This window comes from Microcaecilia unicolor, chromosome 1, assembly GCF_901765095.1.
Source record: "Microcaecilia unicolor chromosome 1, aMicUni1.1, whole genome shotgun sequence".
NCBI classification, from domain to species: Eukaryota; Metazoa; Chordata; class Amphibia; order Gymnophiona; family Siphonopidae; genus Microcaecilia; species Microcaecilia unicolor.
Window position 1 is genome coordinate 447,803,014 of NC_044031.1, and position 24,774 is coordinate 447,827,787.

At 42.0% G+C, this 24,774-nt stretch overlaps 1 protein-coding gene across 1 annotated transcript in view; it reads right to left on the minus strand.

Annotated features, from left to right (window-relative positions):
- Nucleotides 1-24,774, minus strand: part of NETO1 (neuropilin and tolloid like 1) — a 424,908-nt gene that overhangs the window by 140,211 nt on the left and 259,923 nt on the right. The window contains exon 7 of the mRNA XM_030212767.1: nt 4,546-4,774. Coding sequence (XP_030068627.1) covers nt 4,546-4,774 — 229 coding nt within the window. The remainder of the gene's footprint in view (nt 1-4,545; nt 4,775-24,774) is intronic.

Below are 24,774 nucleotides of genomic sequence, written 5' to 3' on the forward strand. Positions count from 1 at the left end.
TAGTGCAGTGGGCTTTGATCCTGGCAACCTGGGTTCGATTCCCACTGCAGCTCCTTGTGACCTTGGGCAAGTCACTTAACCCTCCATTGCCCCAGGTACAAAAACTTAGACGGTGAGCCCTCTAGAGACAGAAAAAAAAGTACCTGCATATAATGTATACAGTACTGCGTACATCTAGTAGCGTTATAGAAATGATTAGTAATAGTAGATGTTGCCCCTCTTCCTTAATAGCACTCCCTCACAGTGTCAGAGGTATCTGAAGCTCATAGTCCTGCCCAAGGGGGAAGTGATACAGGAGAGGTAGAGCCAGGAGGACATGGTCCAGGAAGTATATAAGCTGAGGTCATAGAAAGGTTAAGGAGGCCCAGAGGGAAGCAGCCAATGCCCAACTACATTTGCCTCCACCACCTATGTGTGAAATGCAAATGCTACAGTCAAGAAGGTCAAGTTCAACTTGGACCCTTCCCACTTTGACTCAAGTAACTTCTTGAGACTATATTGGTAACTCTGGGGAACCAGGCCAGAGAAAAGACAAGTGTACTGCAATGCACTTCAATAAATTTAACTTTCATTTAAGAAAACAATTCATAATGTAACATATATATTACTGAACATATCTATGGAGCACAACTTCAGATTAGTAGTATCTTCTAATTATATATAACTTGAACGTCCAACGTTCTCTGGCTGGCTGGCTGCCTGGGTTCGTAACATCCTGATGTCAGCAAGCCTCCAGCGTTCTCTTCCCTCTCACTGACCTGCCCTCACGTAAAGACAAAATGACGTCAGAGGGCGGGACACTGAGAGGGAAGGGAACGCTGGAGGTGAGCTGATGTCAGGATTTTATAAATCCAACTGAAGGCAGCAACGGAACACTGGAGGCAACGAGATCAACCTGCTTGCAGGGAACAATGCAGATGACACAAGCCCGACCTGCTTGCATGGAACGCTGGAGGCAATGCGAGACCAACCTGCCTGAGGTAAGATGGATGGCTTACAGGAAAGAATGCTGGATATTAATGGGATGGGAGGGCAGGGCAGAGGGCAGGGCACAGGAGAATCACTGCACATGGGTGGGATGGCAGGGTAGGGAAGAAGCAAAATGCTGGATATAGGCAGAGGGCAGGACACAGGAGGAAAGGACACAGGGGAATCGCTGTACATGGATGGGATGGCAGGGCAGGAAAGAAGCAAAATGCTGGATATGGGCAGAGGGCAGGACACAGGAGAATTGCTGCACATGGATGTGATGGCAGGGCAGGGAAGAAGCAAAATGTTGGATATTAATGGGATGGGAGGGCAGGGCACAGGAGGGCAGGACATAGGAGAATCGCTGCACATGGGTGGGATGGCAGGGTAGGGAAGAAGCAAAATGCTGGATATAGGCAGAGGGCAGGACACAGGAGAATTGCTGCACATGGATGGGATGGCAGGGCAGGGAAGAAGCAAAATGTTGGATATTAATGGGATGGGATGGGAAGGCAGGGCAGAGGGCAGGGCTCAGGAGGGCAGGACACAGGAGAATTGCTGCACATGGATGGGATGGCAGGGCAAGGAAGAAGCAAAATGCTGGATATTAATGGGATGGGAGGGCAGGGCAGGGAAGAAGCAAAATGCTGGATATTAATGGGATGGGAGGGCAGGGCACAAGAGGGCAGGACACAGGAGAAATGGAGGGGAGGCCAGAATTGTGGGAAACAGAAGGGATGGCAGGGCACAGGAGAATTGATGCACATGGAGGGGAGATCAGAATCGCGGGATACAGAAGGGAGGGGAGGGAAGAATTGCTGGACATGGAGGGGGACTGTCCTTCTATGTAAATTGTACAGTGCTGCGTAACCCTAGTAGCACTTTAGAAATGTTAAATAGTAGTAGGGGAGGGCAGGGGAGAAAGGAGAAATTGCTTCGACGAGAGCCTTAAAAACAAAATCACCATTACAAGATAGCCTTGCTAGCGCCCGTTTCATTTTTTTGAGAAATGGGCCTTTTTCACTAGTGATTATATAATTTGACAAATGAGCATATTCCCTGACTTGAGCTGAATAATTGATTTGTGTGAGATTTCTGTACCACAGGAAGCAATGTATGATTACACTCTCTTTGCTGAATGACTGCAGGTGCAGGCAACATGCTGAAACACGGTCTGTGTCAAGTCTTTAATAAAGTCACTTTCTTCATTTTACCACATGGCTGACTACATTTTTCTTTTTTGGATGAATTAAGAATACAGGAACAACTTAGCACTTATACAAGTATCTGAGAAGGACATCATTATCCCATGACACTGTCTGTCCTGATTGCAGGATATAAATACATACTACCAGTGACGTAGGAAGGGTGGGGCAGTGGGGGCGATCTGCCCTGGTTGCACGCTGCTGGAGGGTGCAGAGAGCAGCCGCGCGCCTGTCGGCTCCGCTGGTTCCCTGCTCCCTCTGCCCCGAAACAGGTTACTTCCTGTTCCGGGGCAGAGGGAGCAGGGAGCCAGTGGAACCGACAGGAGCGCGGCTGCTCTTTGCACCCTCCAGCAGCCAAGAATGCACCCGGGGGGGGGGGGGGCTTGATGCACCAGGGAGGGAGTTGTCATTGTGCAAGACTGCAAGAGGATGATTGGGAAGGAGGAGGAAGAGAGATTTGGAAAGGGAGTGGGCCCAAGAGAGGGAGAAAAGGGAATGTCACAGTTGGGACTGGGGGATCCTTTAGCAGACAGATGACCCAAGTTGGGGCCTATTATCGTAGAGTACATTACTGTGACTGGGAACAGATGATGTTCCTAGTTGCAAAGCACAAGATAACTTTACTGTAGGATTTAATAATCTGTCTTAAATTATCCTCTGGTATAATAGCACACAAACAAGATATTTTACCATGGGTTAGTAAATAGGCCCCTAATTTTGTTCTCTCTTAACATGAAGAACTAATAGGGTACCTTTTACAGTGCATTCATAATATTTATAAAGCATCAATGTGAATAGAAATTTTTTATAAAAAATCATCCTGGTAATTTTGACAGATTGCTAGCACATATAGCATGAAAGCAACACTACTGTGACCATTTGGTGAGGTGTGTACCTATCAACAATCTGACACTCTAATTACATTCAAATATATTTTATTCCAATAATGTAACAAAATCAAATGATTGGTTTTTTGCAGCAAAATTCCCTCCTAAAATGCTGATACCTTATAACAATTATAAATCAAATTCACACACTCACTCTCATTCAAACATGCTTTAGTACTTTAGTTACAAATTCTTACTAACATTTAACTTATTATTCACAAAATTGCCATATGAAGAAACGTTTAACCATATTGAAATTCCTTTAAAAGGTAACTAGTTTGTCAGTGCTTATTCAAAACATTTGTCCATGTGGGTCTCCAAAGGCAAAGATCAGTCCCTCCAAACCTTTTCAGAACATTTATCCATATGGATCTCCAAAGACAAAATTCTAATGTTGTGCGCACTGACCATGCTGAACATTCATTCTTCCAGATATGAATATGATAGCTCTCTTCTTACTATTGGAAGACAACCTCAATAGTCAATACAAAGCTTAATATATTCAAATGAAATTTCCTCCATAGGCAAAAAGAAATGTGGAGAACTTCTTAGGATCTTAATACCTTCCATCCACTCTACAAAATACTTAAGGTCTCTACACAGATCCTTTTTTTTTTTTGCTGCTGCGTCATCAGGAGACCAAAACTAAAACAAAACATAATCATGCTCCAACATTGTACAAACTACTACAAACTTATCTTACTACAGACATTCAACCATCTAATATGTCACTTCTAAAACTCATTGTTAGACTGCTAGTCTCTGGTATAATTCTAGACACACTTCCCTCGCATGGCGTCGGATCTCTAAAGACGCCAACGCATGCACACTTCTTTATACTGAACTTCTCATGATATCACACCTGGAAGTGAATCGCTACAACTTTACAAACTGCACTACTACTACTACTACTACTATAAATACCAATCTACCTCCTTATTTAGTCCAAATGGTATCACAGTATTCCATGAAAAAATCAATTTCTGTTCTATTCTTGATTTACTTCAGCCAAAACTATAAAATGAAAATATTCTATTCAATGTTGTGCTAATACCTAAGAGAGATCCACATGGACAAATGTTTTTAATAAGCTCTGACAAACTGGTTTACCTTTTAAAGGAACAATATATGGTTAAACGTTTCTTCATATGGCAATTTTGTGAATAATAAATGTTAGTAAGAATTTGTAACTAAAAAACTAATACACGTGTGAATGAGAGTGAGTGTGTGAATTTGATTTATAATTGTTAGGAGGTATCAGCATTTTAGGAGGGAATTTTGATGCAAAAGAACAATTATTTGATTTGGTTATATGATTGGAATAAGAGATATTTGAATGTATTTAATAATGTTTTAATTGTCATTATTGGTACGTAATTAGAGTGATTTAATATTTTAGTACTACATTTTTTGGATTTTATACCCGTGAATTAGTATTGAATCAACATTCTGAAGGATAAATATAAGAATGCTTTGAGCCTTACGTTCTTGAAATGATGTGAAAAGCATCTGGAACCGGCTGGTCCGGCTACCTTCATCTGCCCACATGCGAATTACACCAAGACCTGTGCGCAACATCACATCGTTAGCAACTGTGCTGCAGAATTTTGCTTTCAAATCTCCCACGGAGCTGCTCCCATCGTAGACAGCCACAAAATTTCGTTTGCATTCATTTGAGTTCTGCATCTCATAATCCAAGAACCGTAGATATATCTACAAATAGAAAGAAAATGTTCTTTAAAACAAATGTATCCCTTTTTTAAAGATTGTGGAGCCATACATTTCTGATATCAGAAGGAGTAATTCAGTGCTTGCACATTAATAGAGATCATTCAGACCATTCTTTATTTCAGGGTATGGTTTTCCTTATAATCCATTCTTCATTACATTTCATCTTTATGGGATATATTTATGAATTCGTTATCAATTTAACAGTGGTATTTTGATGCACTAAAGTGAGATTGGACATGGATTCAAATCATTAATGTGTGTCTGAATCCATGCTAAACCACCAATGGAGAATTTTGTTTAATTACAAGGAAGGGGATGGGTGAATAAAGGGCAGAACATGAGTGGGAAAGAAGACAAGGGATACCCACACATCAACACATGTTACACTTAAGAGTTTAAGTTGTAGACAAAAAGGTTATGGAGCTGTGGAATCAAGATAGGCAGTAGATGAGCTGGGGCAGGAGCAACAGAAGAGAGTTAAATTAGGGAACAGAGTGACTGCTCTGCTCCAGAATCATCCCCTCTCTTCCTCTTTCCTGCAGGAAGTTTAGATTGGAGGGGGGGGGGGGGGGAATGAAGCTGAACACCTCTGTTGCTCTGAAGTCTGAAATAAAGTGGTGGAACTGCATTCAAGGCCATGCCTCATGAAATTAAACTCCAATTACCATAATGCACATGGGGGTAAAACTATAACCAGGCAGCTGGTAGGAGCCTATTCTACAAAGGAAAGTAGACATTTTACTTTACAAGATACTAGCTTACCAATGAAAATGCACACCTATAAGGTAGGCACAAACACTTACACTAGCCAAAGAGCTGGCCTAAGTGTGTGAGTCTAAGTTACTGTGATACGTAACTCATGTCTGCCCAGACTCCACCTATGTGTTCACCTACCTATAAAATATGCACATATTTACAGAATAGCACTTCAGTGGAAGTTTGGCATATATGCACATATGTGACATTACTCTAATGTAGTGGCTCTCAAACCAGTTCTCGAGACGCACCTAGCCAATAAAGCTTTCCGTATACCCACAATTAATATACTTGGCATACATTTGGTTAGGATGGAGGTAATACAAGCAAACATATCACATTGTGAGGAGGTGTATATTCCATCACAGAGATCTGAGAAACCCAGAGAAGAGGAAATGATAGCTACAAATTTAATCCCTAGAAAAAAAGAGAGAGAGGAAAGTTTAGGAATGAGGCAGGAACCACAAAACTAAAACCTTAGCAGAGGGAGCTGTGTGGAGCAGGCTCCAAGCCAATAGCAGAATTAAAGCCTGAGCAGGGGAGAGTTGGAGGCAAGGAGGTTAGATTGAGAAGAGAAGATGGTACAAGGCTATCTAACCCATTAAATGAGTTAAAGCCAGTAGACGTAGCTTGCTGGCAGTAGGCGGAGTCACAAATACACCCAAAACAAGAGCAAATGCTATTGAAAGCAATAGTAAAAGATTATTAGAAAGAATGGACTGCCACTGTGTGGTCCATCTGTAAAAAGTCAAAAGCTGTTCCAGTTGGATAGGCAGTGCCTTAAAAGGTGGAGGACAAAATATTTTTTTTAACTTATTTGAAAGCACCCCATATGTAGATATAAAAACTGAATATCACTAAAACAGCTTCAAAATTTATTGTAGCTGGTAGAAACAGCACCAATAAAGGTTGTATTTTGTATTTTGTGTTCATTTTTCTACACTGTTCTATACAATATAGTAATATATGGCCAAATTTCAGAGTGGATATCCTGTTTTCTGATGAGTTCATCTTAACTATTGTTGTAATCTGCTTAGGGAAGCCTGGTGTTATAAAGATTTCATTGGGCACATGGAATCACATCTTTACCTCATCTCTTATGTACAACTGGATTATTCTGTTTTGAGCATGTGCCAGGGACAAGTGTTTTTCATAAGTCAAAATAATAAAAATGAATATTTTCTTTCATGCAGATCTCTCACTTGTTTAACTAAATGAGCTATAAGGCCCTAATGTAGTCCATTGTTTATATATATATATATTTTTTCCTTGGAAATACAGTGAGACAGAATAATAGAATTCAATAACATCCAAAAATTATTAACATTATAATTGTGTTCACATTTGGGTAACAACTGAGAAAATGCTATTGAAAACCAACTTGAAGAAGAAATATATATATATATATATATATATATATATATATATATATATATCACAGAACTGGAAAATGTTGGCATGTTTAGACTGACTCTGGACTTCTGCATGAAGGTAGATCTGTCCTTATTATTTAATATTTTTCTTTTAAATAGAAGTAATAAAAAATATTAAGTGCATTTTTATAATATACCACTGCATTCCACAAAACAAAAGGAGCAAGTTCCCACAAACCATCTTTCTCTTTTGATCTAGGCACAGGAAAAAAAAAGATTTTAAATGCACCCAGGTTTCAACCTAATTCATATTTAATGTGGGATATAACTGCCATAAATAAATAAGTAAGTAAATAAATAGATAGAAACTCTGAATATTGAGCACCTGTTTCTCATAATATGATGTCTGTTTTAGTGATCCTTTACAAGGAGAAAAAAAAATCTCTGCACAAATATAGCACATGCTAGGTTATCCCCTCCAAATGACACACTGATTACAATTTATAACAAATTACTACTCTACCTATGAAAAGTTATTGTGCTATTATACTTCCTCTGTATACATCCGTATGCTGTACAAGCTGGAATGTTTGAAAATATAAGTGAGATTAAATGCTACCAACAATAAGTAACGACAACGTGGATTCAGCAACTCATAGGTTTATTAGCTTTGTTTTCAGTGTACGCAGAACGACGGCTCTGAAGGCAAGGGGAAACATAGACTAACCTAAGTGGCTTCAACTTTTTTACATCATGCCGTCTCATGTTCCCAATCAAACCTCCTTGGTTGGAACAAAGTCCTGGTCAATCAGAGGAGAATGAAGCATGAGGAGGAGGAGTCAACAGCTCTATAAAAGAGAGGAGACAGAAGCAGATCTTAGTCTCTGCTGAGAGACAGAAGAGTATGGAGCACCTAGCCAAAAGACCTGCAAGCACCAGAAGGTGCAGACCTGTCTTGATATTTGTCTGTTTTAGAACTACTGGGTCTGAACTGGAACTGTTTTTGTTTTTATTAGCAGCCAGTAGGAGATGTATGCCTGGAATGAGGTACAGATTCCAGGAGATATGAGTGTGGTGGATTTTGGATCACAAGTAGCAACAGTGGGATTTGAACTGGCCACTTCTGGATTGCAAGACCAGTGCTCTAACCAGTAGGCCACTCCTCCACTCCACACCTTTGAAATTTGGCCATCCCTGCAGGGGGGGGGGGGGGAGTCAGTTCAGGTCGTCCAAAATGTTTGAAAGAAGGACGTCCATGCCTTCGCTATGCCTCCGCTGACACACACATACCTCCCCTCCCAGGGACCTGCATACTGCTACGATGGACATGACATTTCAGGCTGGCAAAAAAAGTTTTTTTTTCAGGGTGGGAGGGGGTTAGTCACCACTGGGAGAGTTAGGGGAGGTGATCCCCGGTTCCCTCTGGTGGTCATCTGGTCAGTTTGCGTACCTTTTTGAGGCTTGGTCGTGAAAAAAATGGGCCAAGTAATGTCAGCCAAATGCTCATCAGGGACGCCCTTCTTTTTTCCATTATCGGCTGAGGATGCCCATCTCTTAAGCACACCCTCGTCCTGTGGTACACTGCCGACACGCCTCCACGAACTTTGGTTGTCCCCGTGAAGGAAAGCAGTTGAGGACGCCCAAAACCGGCTTTCAATTATGCCAATATGGGTGATCCTGAGAGAAGGACGCCCATCTCCCGATTTGTGTCAGAAGATGGGCGCCCTTCTCTTTCGAAAATGCCCCTGATGGTATCCTAGTCCTGAACTGATTAGGACCCCGTACTCTCAGGCACTCTAGGAAAACAAACAGTTATGACCTAACGTGATGATGCAGAGCCCTCTTCCTCAGGAACACTAGAGGAAGAGAACAGGTCAGGGAGCTTTATCTCAAGAGGATGCAGGAGTCATAGCAAGTATGGTAAGACAGCAGACAGGAGCAGATAGCAGGCCATCAGGTGCCTTCACTCTTCAGGCAGAGGCAGGCAGACCAGCAGGCAGGAACAAATGGCAGGGCTGGGTTTTAACAAACTTCGGATGTCTTCATGATGTGGCTGGCTACTTCACAGATGGCATATCTTGAGTGAACTGTTCCAGATAACTTTTGTTTTTTAGAGGTTTCTTATACTCTCCTCTTGGGTAAGGTGAACCTCTCAGTCTGGAACAACAGATTTGGAGTTTTCCAATGTTGGAGGGCCAAAACACTGGACTAGAGATGCTGGTGACAGAGTTAATAATAATAATAATAATAATAATAATAATAATAATAATAATAACATTAAAACTTTATTTATAACCTGCTATATCTATAAAGTTGTTGTTCTGTCCCCATGTTCATGGAGAGGGTATATTGTGATGTATATTTAAAATGAGTATTATTTATATTCAATTGCATTGTCTGTGTAATAGATAGCACTTTGTATTAGGACTGCTTTTCCTATAGTTTGACATATTCTGTGATTGACTCGTGAGCTTTCCCTATTGGCTGTTAGCTCTGAACTAGGGCCAGCCTTCCCTCTCTGCCTCTGTGGGCTGTGTGAGAGAGCCTAGGTTTCCTTGCAAGCTTTGTGATCAGCAGCTGTTCTGGACTGATTCTTCCTTAATTTACCACAATTCCATCAATACAATTTTCTTTGTTTATTCCGAGTACTACAATAAAGAAGATTTGCTTAAGAATTGAGAGTCTACTGGTAAAGTTTCTACTTGGAGATGGTTTAAGCTACACTATAATTTGCCTAGAACAGTACAGTTCTTCTGACCTTGAGGTCAAAGTTATCTATAAACAAAATTGTTGAAGTTTTTGCTCTCTTATATATCCTTTACCATATTTAGCAAATGTCCTTTTCACTGCATGTAGGCCTGAGGCCTATTCAAGCAACAAGCCTTAGCATGGTCTGAGTCTGTATCTAAGTCAGGTTCTTAGTACTAAATAGTGCCTCCTGCAGGGACCTTTTGTGCCCACAGTAGCATGGTGTTTTGCTACTTTTTTGGATCTGTGCCTGATGCTCAAAAGTCGCCATTAAATACCATGTGTGTCTATATCCATGGCTGAACTAACCGAATATGAAATAGCGATTGATGCTGAAAGCAAATCGGATGCAAATGAGATGCGCAGAAACTCTGCAAGCGGCTCGGTAGGCAAAGCGGCCAGCACATACGTACAATGGTCTCTTGTTAAGCACCAATGTTACATGCATGTCCAGGGGAAAAGGTGCCAACTGCATCCTAGATGTGTGTGCTAAGCATGTGTCATACAGTGGTGGAAATAAGTATTTGATCCCTTGCTGATTTTGTAAGTTTGCCCACTGACAAAGACATGAGCAGCCCATAATTGAAGGGTAGGTTATTGGTAACAGTGAGAGATAGCACATCACAAATTAAATCCGGAAAATCACATTGTGGAAAGTATATGAATTTATTTGCATTCTGCAGAGGGAAATAAGTAGTTGATCCCCCACCAACCAGTAAGAGATCTGGCCCCTACAGACCAGGTAGATGCTCCAAATCAACTCGTTACCTGCATGACAGACAGCTGTCGGCAATGGTCACCTGTATGAAAGACACCTGTCCACAGACTCAGTGAATCAGTCAGACTCTAACCTCTACAAAATGGCCAAGAGCAAGGAGCTGTCTAAGGATGTCAGGGACAAGATCATACACCTGCACAAGGCTGGAATGGGCTACAAAACCATCAGTAAGACGCTGGGCGAGAAGGAGACAACTGTTGGTGCCATAGTAAGAAAATGGAAGAAGTACAAAATGACTGTCAATCGACAAAGATCTGGGGCTCCACGCAAAATCTCACCTCGTGGGGTATCCTTGATCATGAGGAAGGTTAGAAATCAGCCTACAACTACAAGGGGGGAACTTGTCAATGATCTCAAGGCAGCTGGGACCACTGTCACCACGAAAACCATTGGTAACACATTACGACATAACGGATTGCAATCCTGCAGTGCCCGCAAGGTCCCCCTGCTCCGGAAGGCACATGTGACGGCCCATCTGAAGTTTGCCAGTGAACACCTGGATGATGCCGAGAGTGATTGGGAGAAGGTGCTGTGGTCAGATGAGACAAAAATTGAGCTCTTTGGCATGAACTCAACTCGCCGTGTTTGGAGGAAGAGAAATGCTGCCTATGACCCAAAGAACACCGTCCCCACTGTCAAGCATGGAGGTGGAAATGTTATGTTTTGGGGGTGTTTCTCTGCTAAGGGCACAGGACTACTTCACCGCATCAATGGGAGAATGGATGGGGCCATGTACCGTACAATTCTGAGTGACAACCTCCTTCCCTCCGCCAGGGCCTTAAAAATGGGTCGTGGCTGGGTCTTCCAGCACGACAATGACCCAAAACATACAGCCAAGGCAACAAAGGAGTGGCTCAGGAAGAAGCACATTAGGGTCATGGAGTGGCCTAGCCAGTCACCAGACCTTAATCCCATTGAAAACTTATGGAGGGAGCTGAAGCTGCGAGTTGCCAAGCGACAGCCCAGAACTCTTAATGATTTAGAGATGATCTGCAAAGAGGAGTGGACCAAAATTCCTCCTGACATGTGTGCAAACCTCATCATAAACTACAGAAGACGTCTGACCGCTGTGCTTGCCAACAAGGGTTTTGCCACCAAGTATTAGGTCTTGTTTGCCAGAGGGATTAAATACTTATTTCCCTCTGCAGAATGCAAATAAATTCATATACTTTCCACAATGTGATTTTCCGGATTTAATTTGTGATGTGCTATCTCTCACTGTTACCAATAACCTACCCTTCAATTATGGGCTGCTCATGTCTTTGTCAGTGGGCAAACTTACAAAATCAGCAAGGGATCAAATACTTATTTCCACCACTGTATATGTCCACTGCAAAAGTGCTATAAAGCACTCATGTAGTAAAGTGTTGCAAATGTGCTTTAAAAGCCCGATACTTGTATTTTACCGGTCTCTTTGATGCTTACATCAGTTGTGCAAGCTTTTGTGATCTGCTCTTTGTGCGTTGTAGCAATTTGCAGAGGTGTGCTGTTTTGTGCATCTCCTGGTTGTTTTTAGGTTTTTTCACAATTTTCTTCTATAATTTTCCATTGATTTGATGAGTATTAAATATTTTGGGTGGGTAGGTTTTCTCTATGCCTTAGATCTTGCTTTTCTTTCCCCTGCGCAAGCTAACCATCTAACATATGTTTTTCTTTTTTTTTTCCACCCCTTTTACTAGGAAAGAGTCATGGTGTGACAAATAATCTTTCAATTATCAAACCACTCTAAGTCTAGAATAAATAGCCTGAATCATTTTCTTAATATGCTCACACATATTCAAAGCTGGATCTAAAATCACTCCAAGTGAGTGCATTTTATCCACCGAAGACATCATTACCTTATCAATCTCAACAGATAAAAGAAAATTAGGAGTTCAGTTTTTGTCACCAGTATGGCTTGTTTTCGAGTTTATTATATTTATCATTTGTGTAGTAAAGATTTTATTATCTGTTTTCATTTTTAGTCTTTGCATCCTGGATGCTGGCATTCGCCAAAATGTAGCTGCATCGGGTCTTTGCCCAAAAAATCTTTTCTGTGTGCCATATTGGTGTCCTTTGTTTTCTTGGCATTTTTTTGCTTCTCCTCTGAGGCCAGTGATCAAAACCCCATGCTGTTCTGAACAGCGCTGTAAAATTAGCTCCAGAACAGTGTGGGGAAATAAATCTCCATTGATCAAAACTAATACCATGCAAATGTATGTGTGCTATTAATTTTGATCATCGGTGGACTTCTGCGGAAGGACTGTGCCTGGGCATATGCCCAAGGCACAGTCCTCCTGCAGAAGTTGTTTGATAGGTCCAGGCTGTCAAAAAAGAAGCCTGAACCCGTCAAACCAACCGAACAGAGTCTGGAGGTCCAGTGGACCTCCAGCCCCACCCCCTATAACCACTCCAAGCAATACCTGGTGGTCCAGCGGGACCCTATTGCCCCCTCACCCTGTGGCATAGTGCCCCCCTGTTGATCAACAAAAGAGACTGGAGGTCCAGTGGAACTCTAGCCCCCCCACAACCCCTCCCCCATGCAATACCTGGTGGCCTGGCAGGACCCTAGAGCCCCCTGATCCTAGTGGCCTAGTTCTGCACCTCCAAGCCCCCTGAACCCACTGTACCTTTAAGCAGTAGCACTTCCTCCTCCTGCGAGCGCTGTCTTTAAAATGACAGCTCCCTGCCCTGCTTGGTGAATCCTGGGATGCGCTGGGTGGGGCTTCCCTACTATATAAATGGTAGGGAAGCCCCACTCAGTGCATCCCAGGATTCACCAAGCAGGGCAGGGAGCTGCCATTTTAAAGACAGTGCTCATAGGAGGAGGGAGTAGCACTCCCTCCTCCTATGAGCACTGTCTTTACAGGTATGCGGGGTCAGGGGGTTTTGGGCACTAGCCAGCTTATTTTCAAAAGAGAAGGGCGCCCATCTTCCGACACAAATCAGGAGATGGGCGACCTTCTCTCAGGGCCGGCCAAATCGGCATAATCGAAAGCCGATTTTGGCCGGCCTCAACTGCTTTCTGTCGCAGGGACGTCCAAAGTTCAAGGGGGCGTGTCGATAGTGTCCCAAAGGCGGGACAGGGGCGTGGTTAATAGATTGCCGTCCTCGGCCGATAATGGAAAAAAGAAGGGCGGCCCAGACGAGCATTTGGCCGATTTTACTTGGTCCCTTTTTGTTCACGACCAAGTCTTGGTGCCCCAAGTCTTGGTGAAAAGGTGCCCCAACTGACCAGATGACCACCGAAGGGAATCGGGGATCACCTCCCCTTACTCTCCCAGTGGTCACCAACCCCCTCCCACCCCCAAAAAATATAAAAAAAATGTTTTTGCCAGCCTCTATGCCAGACTCAAATATCATACCCAGCTCCATCACAGAACTATGCAGGTCCCTGGAGCAGTTTTTAGTGGGTACTGCAGTGCACTTCAGGCAGGCGGACACAGGTCCTTCCCCTCCTACCTGTTACACTTGTGGTGGTAAATGGGAGCCCTCCAAAACCCACTGTACCCACATCTAGGTGCCCCCCGTTACCCTTTAAGGGCTATGGTAGTGTTGTACAGTTGTGGGTAGTGGGTTTGGGGGGGGGGAGTTGGGGGGCTCAGCACACAAGGTAAGGAAGCTATGCACCTAGGAGCAATTTGTGAAGTCCACTGCAGTGCCCCCTAGGGTGCCCGGTTGGTGTCCTGGCATGTCAGGGGGACCAGTGCACTACAAATGCTGGCTACTCCCATGACCAAATGGCTTGGATTTGGCCGGTTTTGAGATGGCCGTCCTTAGTTTCCATTGGCGGCCATCTCTAAGGTCGACCCAAATGTTGAGATTTAGCCGTCCCCGACCATATTATCGAAACAAAAGATGGCCGCCTATCTTGTTTCGATAATATGGTTGGGAACGCCGCTTTACGGGGTCATCCTTAGAGATCGGCGCCCTTATAGATGGGCGCCCCCATTTGATTATGCCCCTCCAAGCCACCAGGTCAGGTGGAAGGGGGGGGCTACTAGGGTCACATTGTACCACCAGGGATTTCATCTTGATTGTGTTGGATCTGGAGGTCCACTGGACCATTTGTGTGCAGTGGGGTGGGGGGCCTGTAAGCATGTGAATGCATGCTGGACAGGGTCTTCCCATTCCTCCCCAATGCCCAGGCAAACCCTAAGGCCTGTTTCAAGATGGCGTATGTTTTGCCACGGGAGCAGCGCCCTTGTTTGGCGCTGCCAGCTGAGCATTGGGTAAGGTCTCAGACCCAAAATGGGTGTGCAGCAATTTTGGATTTTTTCGCATGTCCATTTTCAGCAAAAAAAAAAAAGGCCTTTTCCACAGGTGCGCTGAAAAATGGATTTGCGCGTGCTGAAAACCTGCGCCTACACTACCGCAAGCCATGTATGCTGTGCTTTGCACTCTGGAGTCATAACATGCATACTGGTGTTTACTTATTCAGAACTAGACAACCATCACTGACTGACATATATTCATTACATTTTACATGTGCTGTAATTAAAACTATACACTATCAGTAGAAACAGATGGACCAAGTTCAATAGAAAGAACTCTTCTTTCTGCATTAAAGGATCATTTAAAATGATGAGACAGACTTTACCCTTTATTAATTTCTTTAGTCTACAGTACTGCAATATATAGTTCATAGAACCAGGAGGAATCCAACTAGATTTTACACTTATTACCTAACAGTCACTAAGAAAAGAGATTTGGAAGAGTTGACATTATGTGCACATCTAAATGATAGATTTGAAAATGTTGTGGATGAGGGGAGGAAGAGCCAAAAGGTAGCATATTTGTCTCCTGGATCACTGACTTCCAATATAGGCTTGATTTGCTGAAAATAGCAAATAGCATTGAGGATGGTGTTGTGTCTGGCATGCTATTGATGGTTTGTAATGATATCTGCAATATGTGGATTGTCATATGTGTTTTGAGTTCCACTTGTATTTTTGTCAAAGTTGAATATTAATATGACATTTTGAATAGTGCTTCTTTTAGTTTTGTGTGTCTCTTTTTGGATACAGATTTGTTCTGCAGGTATATGATTATGATTGAGTGCCAGTGGTATAAGATAATTATTAAATCTGGAGCTAAAGAGCAATGGCTCTAAGAAACTACACAACATAAATTGCTCTCCAAATATTGTAGTGAATAGCGGACTATCATAACAAAACTCAAATTTTAACCAAATGAAACTTCACAACTCCAGGATGCCTACAGAGATGGCCTCCCCTTAAATGGACTCAACATCACTGGTTTCCTAGAAGCCTCCGAAACCAACCACAGAGTTAAAAACTCCCTAAGAGGAGAAAAAGTCTGTGGCAAAAAAACCCCAGAGGAATCTATTTACTATATAGATAGTCCCCTGTCCAAAACAATCTATTTCTCAAAGAACTGGAAAAATTTCCCAATATCAACAAACAGGTGCACCGTATATGAACAAAGAGGAACCATCACTTAGCTTAAACTCTGGATTGAAGAACAATTTCTTTTTTAACCCAGTTTAAAAGAGCCTCAGCTTCAACTCAAGGAAATCAAAAGTGGCCACCTGTTATTGCCCTGACAGAGGAGTCCCCTGTTTTAATATCCACCAGTCTTGACAAGAAAGTAAAATGACACAAAATGGCTGCCGATTATAAAAGACGCCAACAATTTCACCAACCCATAATGAATGATGTCATAAGGCTAAGACCAATCGGCTGCATGACAGAAAGCATTCAGGACAGCCAATCAATAGAAAGTTTCCCATTCTAATGGGCCATTAAGTCCGTTCGGAACCACAGTCTGAAAATCCACTTACATTTAGTTTGGCCTGTATATCTTAAGCCACAAGGGCATGTAATCAGATATATCACTGCTTTAGAATTGCAGTCAGTTGAACCTTTCATCTCTATCCATTTTTTACTGCTGTCATCCCAAAATTTGTTGGTCTCATCCATGACTGAATAAAACATACAATGACCACACTTACGGTGACCTAAATCTAAAGTCATTTTATTAGTCCACACATCAGATTGACGTGGAGGGACATAATCAAAAGGGATGCCCAAGTTTTGTTGAGGACGTCCTTGCAAAATGTCCTGATGGAGTGGCGGGGAAACCTGTATTATTGAAACAAGATGGACGTCCATCTTTCGTTTTGATAATATGGTCGGGGATGCCCAAATCTTGAAAGTTTGGTTGTTCTTAGACATGGTCGTCCCTAGACTTGGTCATTTCTGATTTTCGGCGATAATGGAAACCAAGGATGCCCATCTCAGAAATGACCAAGTGCAAGCCCTGAGGAATACTGGAGTACTACAAAAAAAAAAAAAAGTTCTGCATGCCTGGTCTTGTTTTGTAATAAGTTGTCACCCAGTGGTGCTAGGTGCTACCGCATTTAGAAAATGTTAATGCTTGTTGGGCAAGCAGTAGGGCACTGTGGGAAGTTTGCCTCACTACATTAAGATCCTCTATATTATGTCAGTGCTCAGAGCAGTCTTCAATATTCATCATATCTGTCTCTCAGAACCTAGTGACAGAATTGCTTTTCAAAATGAATTCAGGAAATACTCATCAGAACCACAACAGTTCAAAGGCTCAGTAACAGCTATTCTTTTTTCCATTTCATTGCATAGTAATTTCTATATTTTTCAGTTGTTTTCAATAAATATTTTGGCAGTCAAACATGAGAACTGTCTTTGTATATCAAGCTGATTAATAATATTGCTGTACAGCGTCAAATGTAGCAAGGCGAGAAGATAAAGTGAGCCCAGGGCTAAAAAAAAAAATGAATAAATAGAATAAAAAATTTTAATTAAACTTGAAGGTAACACCTGAGTTGCTAAATTAGCACCAGTGCAATACAGTTTAATCCCATGTTTACTATAGAATCTGCCCATTTGAGACAGTTTGTGACAAGTTAAACCACCATGTTCCATAGAAAAATAATACATGAGTTCTGATTCAAGATGGCGCCCAAGCAGGACGTGTAGCAAAGACGCTCCCAAAAAGAAAATTTTTCTTCGACGATTTTCCTAGTTAAACATGCCAAAAAGGAAAGGGAAGCTAAGGGGACCACCCCTCCCGAAGCAAATCCCTACCTTGCCTGGGCAGCAGTCATTGACTACATTTCTGGTATCGACTCCGACCTCGGACGTATCCGCTAGCGGAGCAGGGAAGAGCTCCGCTCAGGAGAGCGAATTTTCGCTTAGTCCGTTAGGACCTGTGACCCCGACGCTTTCGCACGCACCTGGAGGAACGGTACCGAATCCCGAGACTAGTGGGGCTTCGAAGGAGTGGCCTTCCCCAGAAGCGATAGCGGAGGCCAGAGAGATCTTGTGGCTAGCTGAGGGAGTCCAGCGAACGCCAGAAATGCCAACAGGGGAGGCTATTGGGGTATTGCCTGAAACAACTACGCCAGAAGAAGTTTCTGCTTGCGTATTGGCGATACAACCCTTAGTCAAGCCCCAAGAGGTGTCGCTGGAATCGATTTGGATAGCATTGGAATCGCTTCACAAGGTCTGTACCTCTTTCATAACGTTATCCTTGAACAATTCTTCTCAGATAAAATCTCTTAAAAGACAAATGGAGGGAGTAATAATAAAGCAAACTGACCTAGAGACGCAAATTGGGAAAATATCTCAACAACAAGTTCATATTGTAGGAGAGTGTGCCTCTATACAAAGAAAAATAGAGAATATGGAAAATTTATCAAGAAATCTAAACCTACGATTCCTAAACTTTCCAAAATCTCAATTTGTGCCCCCGAAGGATATGTTTGCTAAGTTTCTTAAAGAAATATACAATTATTCAGATCAAACACTCCCTCCTCTTCAAAAGATTTACTATTTGGAAAAGAAACCTCCTTTACCTCAAGTTACTTCTAAACAGGACATTCCTCCTGAAACGCTGGATTTGACAAACTTTTTGGAGCAGTCTGTGGATAATACAGAAACCAGAGCGACATTGATTGTATCTTTTGTCTTCTTACAAGATAAAGAATCTTTATTGAGACTTTATTTTAAAAAAATTTATCCTGAGTATAAAGGAAGCAAAGTCTCTGTGTTCCCAGACATTGCTCGTTGGACTCAGCAAAGGCGGAAAAAGTTCCTAGATATGAGGCAAGAGTCTTTAAATGTTGGAGCAGTTTTCCAATTACGATTTCCTTGCAAGTGTATTTTGATATTCAAGGATAAAAAATATATATTCTTTGAACCTGAACAATTAAGGTCATTCCTTGATATGAAGAAAAACCAATGCTAATTCCATCTCTGGTTTATGGTTCTGTAAATTAAGGAGTACCACTGCTTGTTTTTCCTCAAACTTTAAGTTAATAGCACCAAACTTCCTTTGGTTTAATCAATCTTGAATCCCACTCCTTCTCTTTATGGTGGACTGTTGTAACCAGATTGTAGAGATGTTTTCTATATATATTATATTCTTTAGTGTATTTGTGTTTATATCTGGTGTATCTTTTCAAAGATGTATTCTTTGTATTATCACTAAAACAATAAATAAACAAATTAAAAAAAAAAGAAAAATAATACATTTAGCTGCAGGAGTTTTGCTGCTTTCAAAGTACCCAGTTTTGTTAATACAAGATAACTTCTATCCTAGAGATTACCAAGCAACAGTATCCCATGTACTACTAGTATGAAAATCTAGTATATGTACTACTACTACTACTTATCATTTCTAAAGCGCTACTAGACGTACGCAGCGCTGTACACTTGAACATGAAGAGACAGTCCCTGCTCGACAGAGTTTACAATCTAATTGTCCAAATCTAATATGTCCAAATAAAATTTAAAAAAATCAGATCTATAATTCTTTGTTCTTCAGCCTGTACTCATATATGTGCTCTTCATGTAGCACAGCACGAAATCCCTCTCTCTGTAACAGTGAAGGACTCAGAGGGGGGAGGGGAGAGAGATGCCCTCACTCTCTCTGTAACACAAACACAGAACAGCAGGAAACTTAACACTGAAGGACTGGACTCAGAGGGGGGAGGGGGAGGGAGAGAGGGCAGAGGGCAGGGACACACACTCTCACATGTGACATGCATACTCTGAAGAAAACCTTGCTAGCCCCCCCGTTTCATTTGCATCAGAAACGGGGCTTTTTTACTAGTTGGCCAATAAATGGCCCACCTTATTACTACCATAATAGTAATGAGCAGATTTTTAAAATATTTCTTTACTAGCTTTTAGTTAGCACTAAGTTGTAATTGTATCAGGCATCTCTTAATTTATCCAAAACCACCATATCGCTAGATTGTATTGATGACATAATTATAATTGTTTTTTTTATCTTTCTCATAGCTGAATTATATTGCATTAAGGAGGTCTCTAAAGCTTAGCTTGAGTTATCTGCAGCAGGACCCGTTTTATTCCTATGGTCTCTGCTGCAAATAACTCGAGCTAAACTTTAGTAAAAGACCCCAATAAAAGGGGCCCTTTTACTAAGCCGTGTAAGCATCTATATGCATCCAACGTGTGCCAAAATGGAGTTACCGCCCAGCTACCGCGTGGCTCTTGTGGTAATTTCATTTTTGACATATGTCCGATACACACGGCCGAAAAATAATTTTTATTTCCGAACGCGCGTATCGGACGCGTGCCAAGTGGCATTTGAAATGCTAGGTCATTACCGCCCGGTTACTGCGTGAGACTTTACCGCTAGGTCACTAGCTGGCAGTAAGGTCACAGACCCAAAATGGACATGCGGCATGCAATTTTTTATTTTGCTGCATGTCCATTTTCGGCAAAAATGTTAAAAAGGCCTTTTTTACAGGCACGCGCCCCAAACCCATGCCTACACTACCACAAGCCATTTTTCAGTGCACCTTAGTAAAAAGACACCTTATTTTGGGCAGCTGCAAATCCTATGATTACTCCTCAAATAAAGGCTTTAAATGCATCCCGTCTGACAATCCAACTAGTGTCTTACAACTTGAAAGTATTCTTAATAGCTTTAGCAACATGGTCATGAAATGAAGAGATTTCTAGTAAGCTGACATTAAATCACCAAGAATGCTTAGGTTGCTTTTGATCTATATCAGTGAGTTGTAACAATATATGAGAATGGTCAGATAAAGTGATAGTCTCTGTACTGGTATTACAAGTCTTAGACAGAAGTGTGTCAGAAATCTAAAAGTAGTCTATATGTGAATGAGAATTATGTGGAGCAGAGAAATATGTATACTCTGTCATTTTCATGCATTAAACGCCACACATCTTAAAGTTTGAGCTGACTCAAAATATCCTGTAAAACAAACCAAGCTTTAGTTTTTTTGAAGGGGTAAATAGATTTTCTATTACAATCTGGATTTAGGACTAGATTGAAATCTCCACCCAATATAACAGGATTATCACCTCCACCAATCATTACATCAGTAATACTGTGAAAAACTTCTGGACAGTCAGAATTTGGGGCATTAATATTTATCAAAATTAAAGGTTTACCATCTATAGTTACCGAAACCTTAACCCAGTGACCTAATGTATCACTTTCCTGAGTTATCAGTTTAATATTGGCCCTTTTCTATATAAGAATTGCTACTCCGTTTTTTTCCAACAGCAGGTGAGAAAAGGGCTAAAAAACAATTGGTATATAATTTACAAGACTCAATTGTTTCTTGAAAAAAAAAAATCAGGTGAATATTTAGACAGAGCGTACAGAATCATTTTCTTTTTTTTTTTATGGGATTATTAAATCCCTTAACATTAGGGGATAAAACAGTGATTTCATTATATAATATCAAATTGACATGAAGAACTCTATAACCTGCATATGCTATAAAAAGAAGGGTGTATAATATTATTAGTAAACCAGACAATATGCAATAGTAAAATACTAGAATAAAGTGTATTCAATTAAAAAATGTCATAAACAGGCATAAGGTTTATCGACCATGAGTTGCAGAGCCTTAGAAACAACAGCAATCTCTCAGTGATTGCTAATGAAATGATATACATAACAAATGTCATAATCTTTAACCATATTGTACATATTTCCTATGTTAAGGATATATATACACACACACTTAACATAGGAAATATTTACAATATGTAGATTCAACAAAATCTTGAATGCATGCATTACAAACCACATGCATGAAGATGCAATAATAAAAACAAGCAGCCAAGCATTAGTTAAGCAGAGTAAAACAGAGGCTGAGAAGACAATGACAAATAATCAAAAGCCATGTAGCTATAGTAAATCAACCAATGAAGATATTATCCAATTTGCATCAATCAGACTGGGTGAAATATCTTCCAAATAAGAGGCTAAAGCATCTGGGGAATGAAAACCTTTAATGATGTAAGTAACTCGCATGTGAGCAGGGAAAAAAAAAGACCATATGAGACATTTAATTATTTTAACTCTTCCTCCTTTGTTACCTAATGTGTTCTATCACTCATGAACTTTAACACAATACCACTCTGTATCTGTCATACCGGAATTGGCGATCACCATCACGGTACAATGTAAGCCACATTGAGCCTGCAAATAGGTGGGAAAATGTGGGATACAAATGCAACAAATAAATAAATAAATTGGTACTTCATAGAAGTGTTGGAAAGATGGTCAATTATTCCTCTCCAGCAAATATGGTTTTTACAGTGCAGACATTCTGCAAAATGTTGAACTTTCAGGGCATGAAAATACCTTCAAACATCTGATTTTTAACATAGATCCCTAATCTCTGTATATTTGCTGCTCCTATGAAATCCTTTGGTTTTCCTGGAGCACTGGTGGTTGGTGTGTCATAAGTACTACTACTACTACTACTACTATTTAGCATTTCTATAGCGCTACAAGGCATACGCAGCGCTGCACAAACATAGAAGAAAGACAGTCCCTGCTCAAAGAGCTTACAATCTAATAGACAAAAAATAAAAAATAAGCAAATCAAATCAATTAATGTGAACGGGAAGGAAGAGAGGAGGGTAGGTGGAGGCGAGTGGTTACAAGTGGTTACAAGTCAAAGGCAATGTTAAAGAGGTGGGCTTTCAGTCTAGATTTAAAGGTGGCCAAGGATGGGGCAAGACGTAGGGGCTCAGGAAGTTTATTCCAGGCGTAGGGTGCAGCGAGACAGAAGGCGCGAAGTCTGGAGTTGGCAGTAGTGGAGAAGGGAACAGATAAGAAGGATTTATCCATGGAGCGGAGTGCACGGGAAGGGGTGTAGGGAAGGACGAGTGTGGAGAGATACTGGGGAGCAGCAGAGTGAATACATTTATAGGTTAGTAGAAGAAGTTTGAACAGGATGCGAAAATGGATAGGGAGCCAGTGAAGGGTCTTGAGGAGAGGGGTAGTATGAGTAAAGTGACCCTGGCGGAAGATGAGACGGGCAGCAGAGTTTTGAACCGACTGGAGAGGGGAGAGGTGACTAAGTGGGAGGCCAGCAAGAAGCAGATTGCAGTAGTCTAAACGAGAGGTGACAAGGGTGTGGATGAGGGTTTTGGTAGCGTGCTCGGAAAGAAAGGGGCGGATTTTACGGATGTTGTAAAGAAAGAAACGACAGGTCTTGGCGGTCTGCTGGATATGAGCAGAGAAGGAGAGAGAAGAGTCAAAGATGACCCCAAGGTTTCGAGCTGAGGAGACAGGGAGAATGAGAGAGCCATCAACAGAAATAGAAAACGGGGGGAGCGGGGAGGTGGGTTTGGGGGGGAAAATGAGAAGCTCGGTTTTGGTCATATTTAATTTCAGGTGGCGTTGAGACATCCAGGCAGCAATGTCAGACAAGCACGCTGAAACTTTGGTTTGGATGCAAGGTGAGATATCAGGGGTAGAAAGGTAGATTTGGGAGTCATCAGCATAGAGATGGTAGGAAAAGCCATGGGATGAGATTAATGAACCAAGGGAAGAAGTGTAGATAGAAAAGAGGAGGGGACCAAGAACAGAACCCTGAGGTACGCCGACAGGCAGAGGGATAGAAGTAGAAGAGGATCCACCAGAGTGAACACTAAAGGTGCGGAGGGAGAGGTAGGAAGAGAACCAGGAAAGGACAGAGCCCTTTCCTGGTTCTGAAGCGTAGCCAGATTTTGATGTCAAGGGGATCAAAACTTTTGTAAAACAGGTCCCAGTATGAGGCTGCAGGTCCAATTCACATAGGTTTGGGGGAGCAGCTGTTCACCTTGCAACCCACCTATCGACACCTCTGGTCATGATACCTCTGGCGTACTAGTAGTAGCTCAAACATAGCATCAGCATTAGTAGGAGTCTCCTCCTCATAAGACACCAAACTGCTAATCTCCTCAGCTACCACAGATGAGATATCACCATCTAATTCTTCCATAACATTATCATCAGATTTTCTCTAACACAGAAAAGAGAGCATTCCACTGGCTTTTCCTGCTACTGTTCTGCTCCTCTACTACTGCCAGGCTGAACCTTTATCTTCCAGCTTCTCTAGCTGATAACATATGCGTATTTCTTGCTGGGGGAACTAATTCTAGTGGTGCTGCTAGTGCTACCTAATACAGGCACAGTTTTCCTTCCCTACTTCTCTTACCTGCGTATTTCCTCCCTTTTGATGTGATGTATTTCTATTCAAGATAATGGTAGGAACAAGCACAGAACCTGTGTTTCTCTCCCTTTACAACACTCCACTGAAAGTATGAGTACTTGACCTGCTTCCTTCTATATGTGGTTCTGATTGCCTGCCTGCTCCTGTGAGTGAGTAGCACTGTGCTGACACAGACACACAATCATCTCCTTCCCCCCTCAGAATGGGCACCAGTGTGTGACTACCATTGCCTCAAGCATGCAGTTACAAAATTGTGTAACTCTGCCTGCCTCTTGTACTGTACTGTAAAAGAAATATTTCTCTGTCTTTAGTCTCCTCTCCTATGTTCTTCCTTTCCACAGATTCCTCCCCCCTCCCCCCAGGCACATATACACAAAGAGGTGGCAGGCCTGCCTGCTCTTACATCACATAGGGGTCTTTTTACTAAGCCGTGGCAAAACTGCAGTAGTGTGTGCACATGTTTTTGGTGTGGGCCAGTTTTTACCGTGTCTAGAAAAAAGGGCTTTTTTTCAATGGGCCAGGAAAAGGGCCTGCAGTAAAACTGAAACCAGCGTGCATCTATTTACAACCTGAGCCCTTACCACCACCCATTGATCTAGCGGTAAGGGCTCACGAGTTACATGCGCGGTGACCAGTCGGCACGTGCCAACTGCTGATTAACACCAGAAAAGCTGCGCGCGATAGAAAATAAATAAATAATTTGTCCCGGCAGTATGAGCGTGTGCCAAATCCAAAATTACCGCCAAGGGGGCATGCTAGCCTGGTGGTAGGCTCATTTTGGCATGCACTGCACACATGTAGAGCCTACCGCGCCTCTGTAAAGGGCCCCATA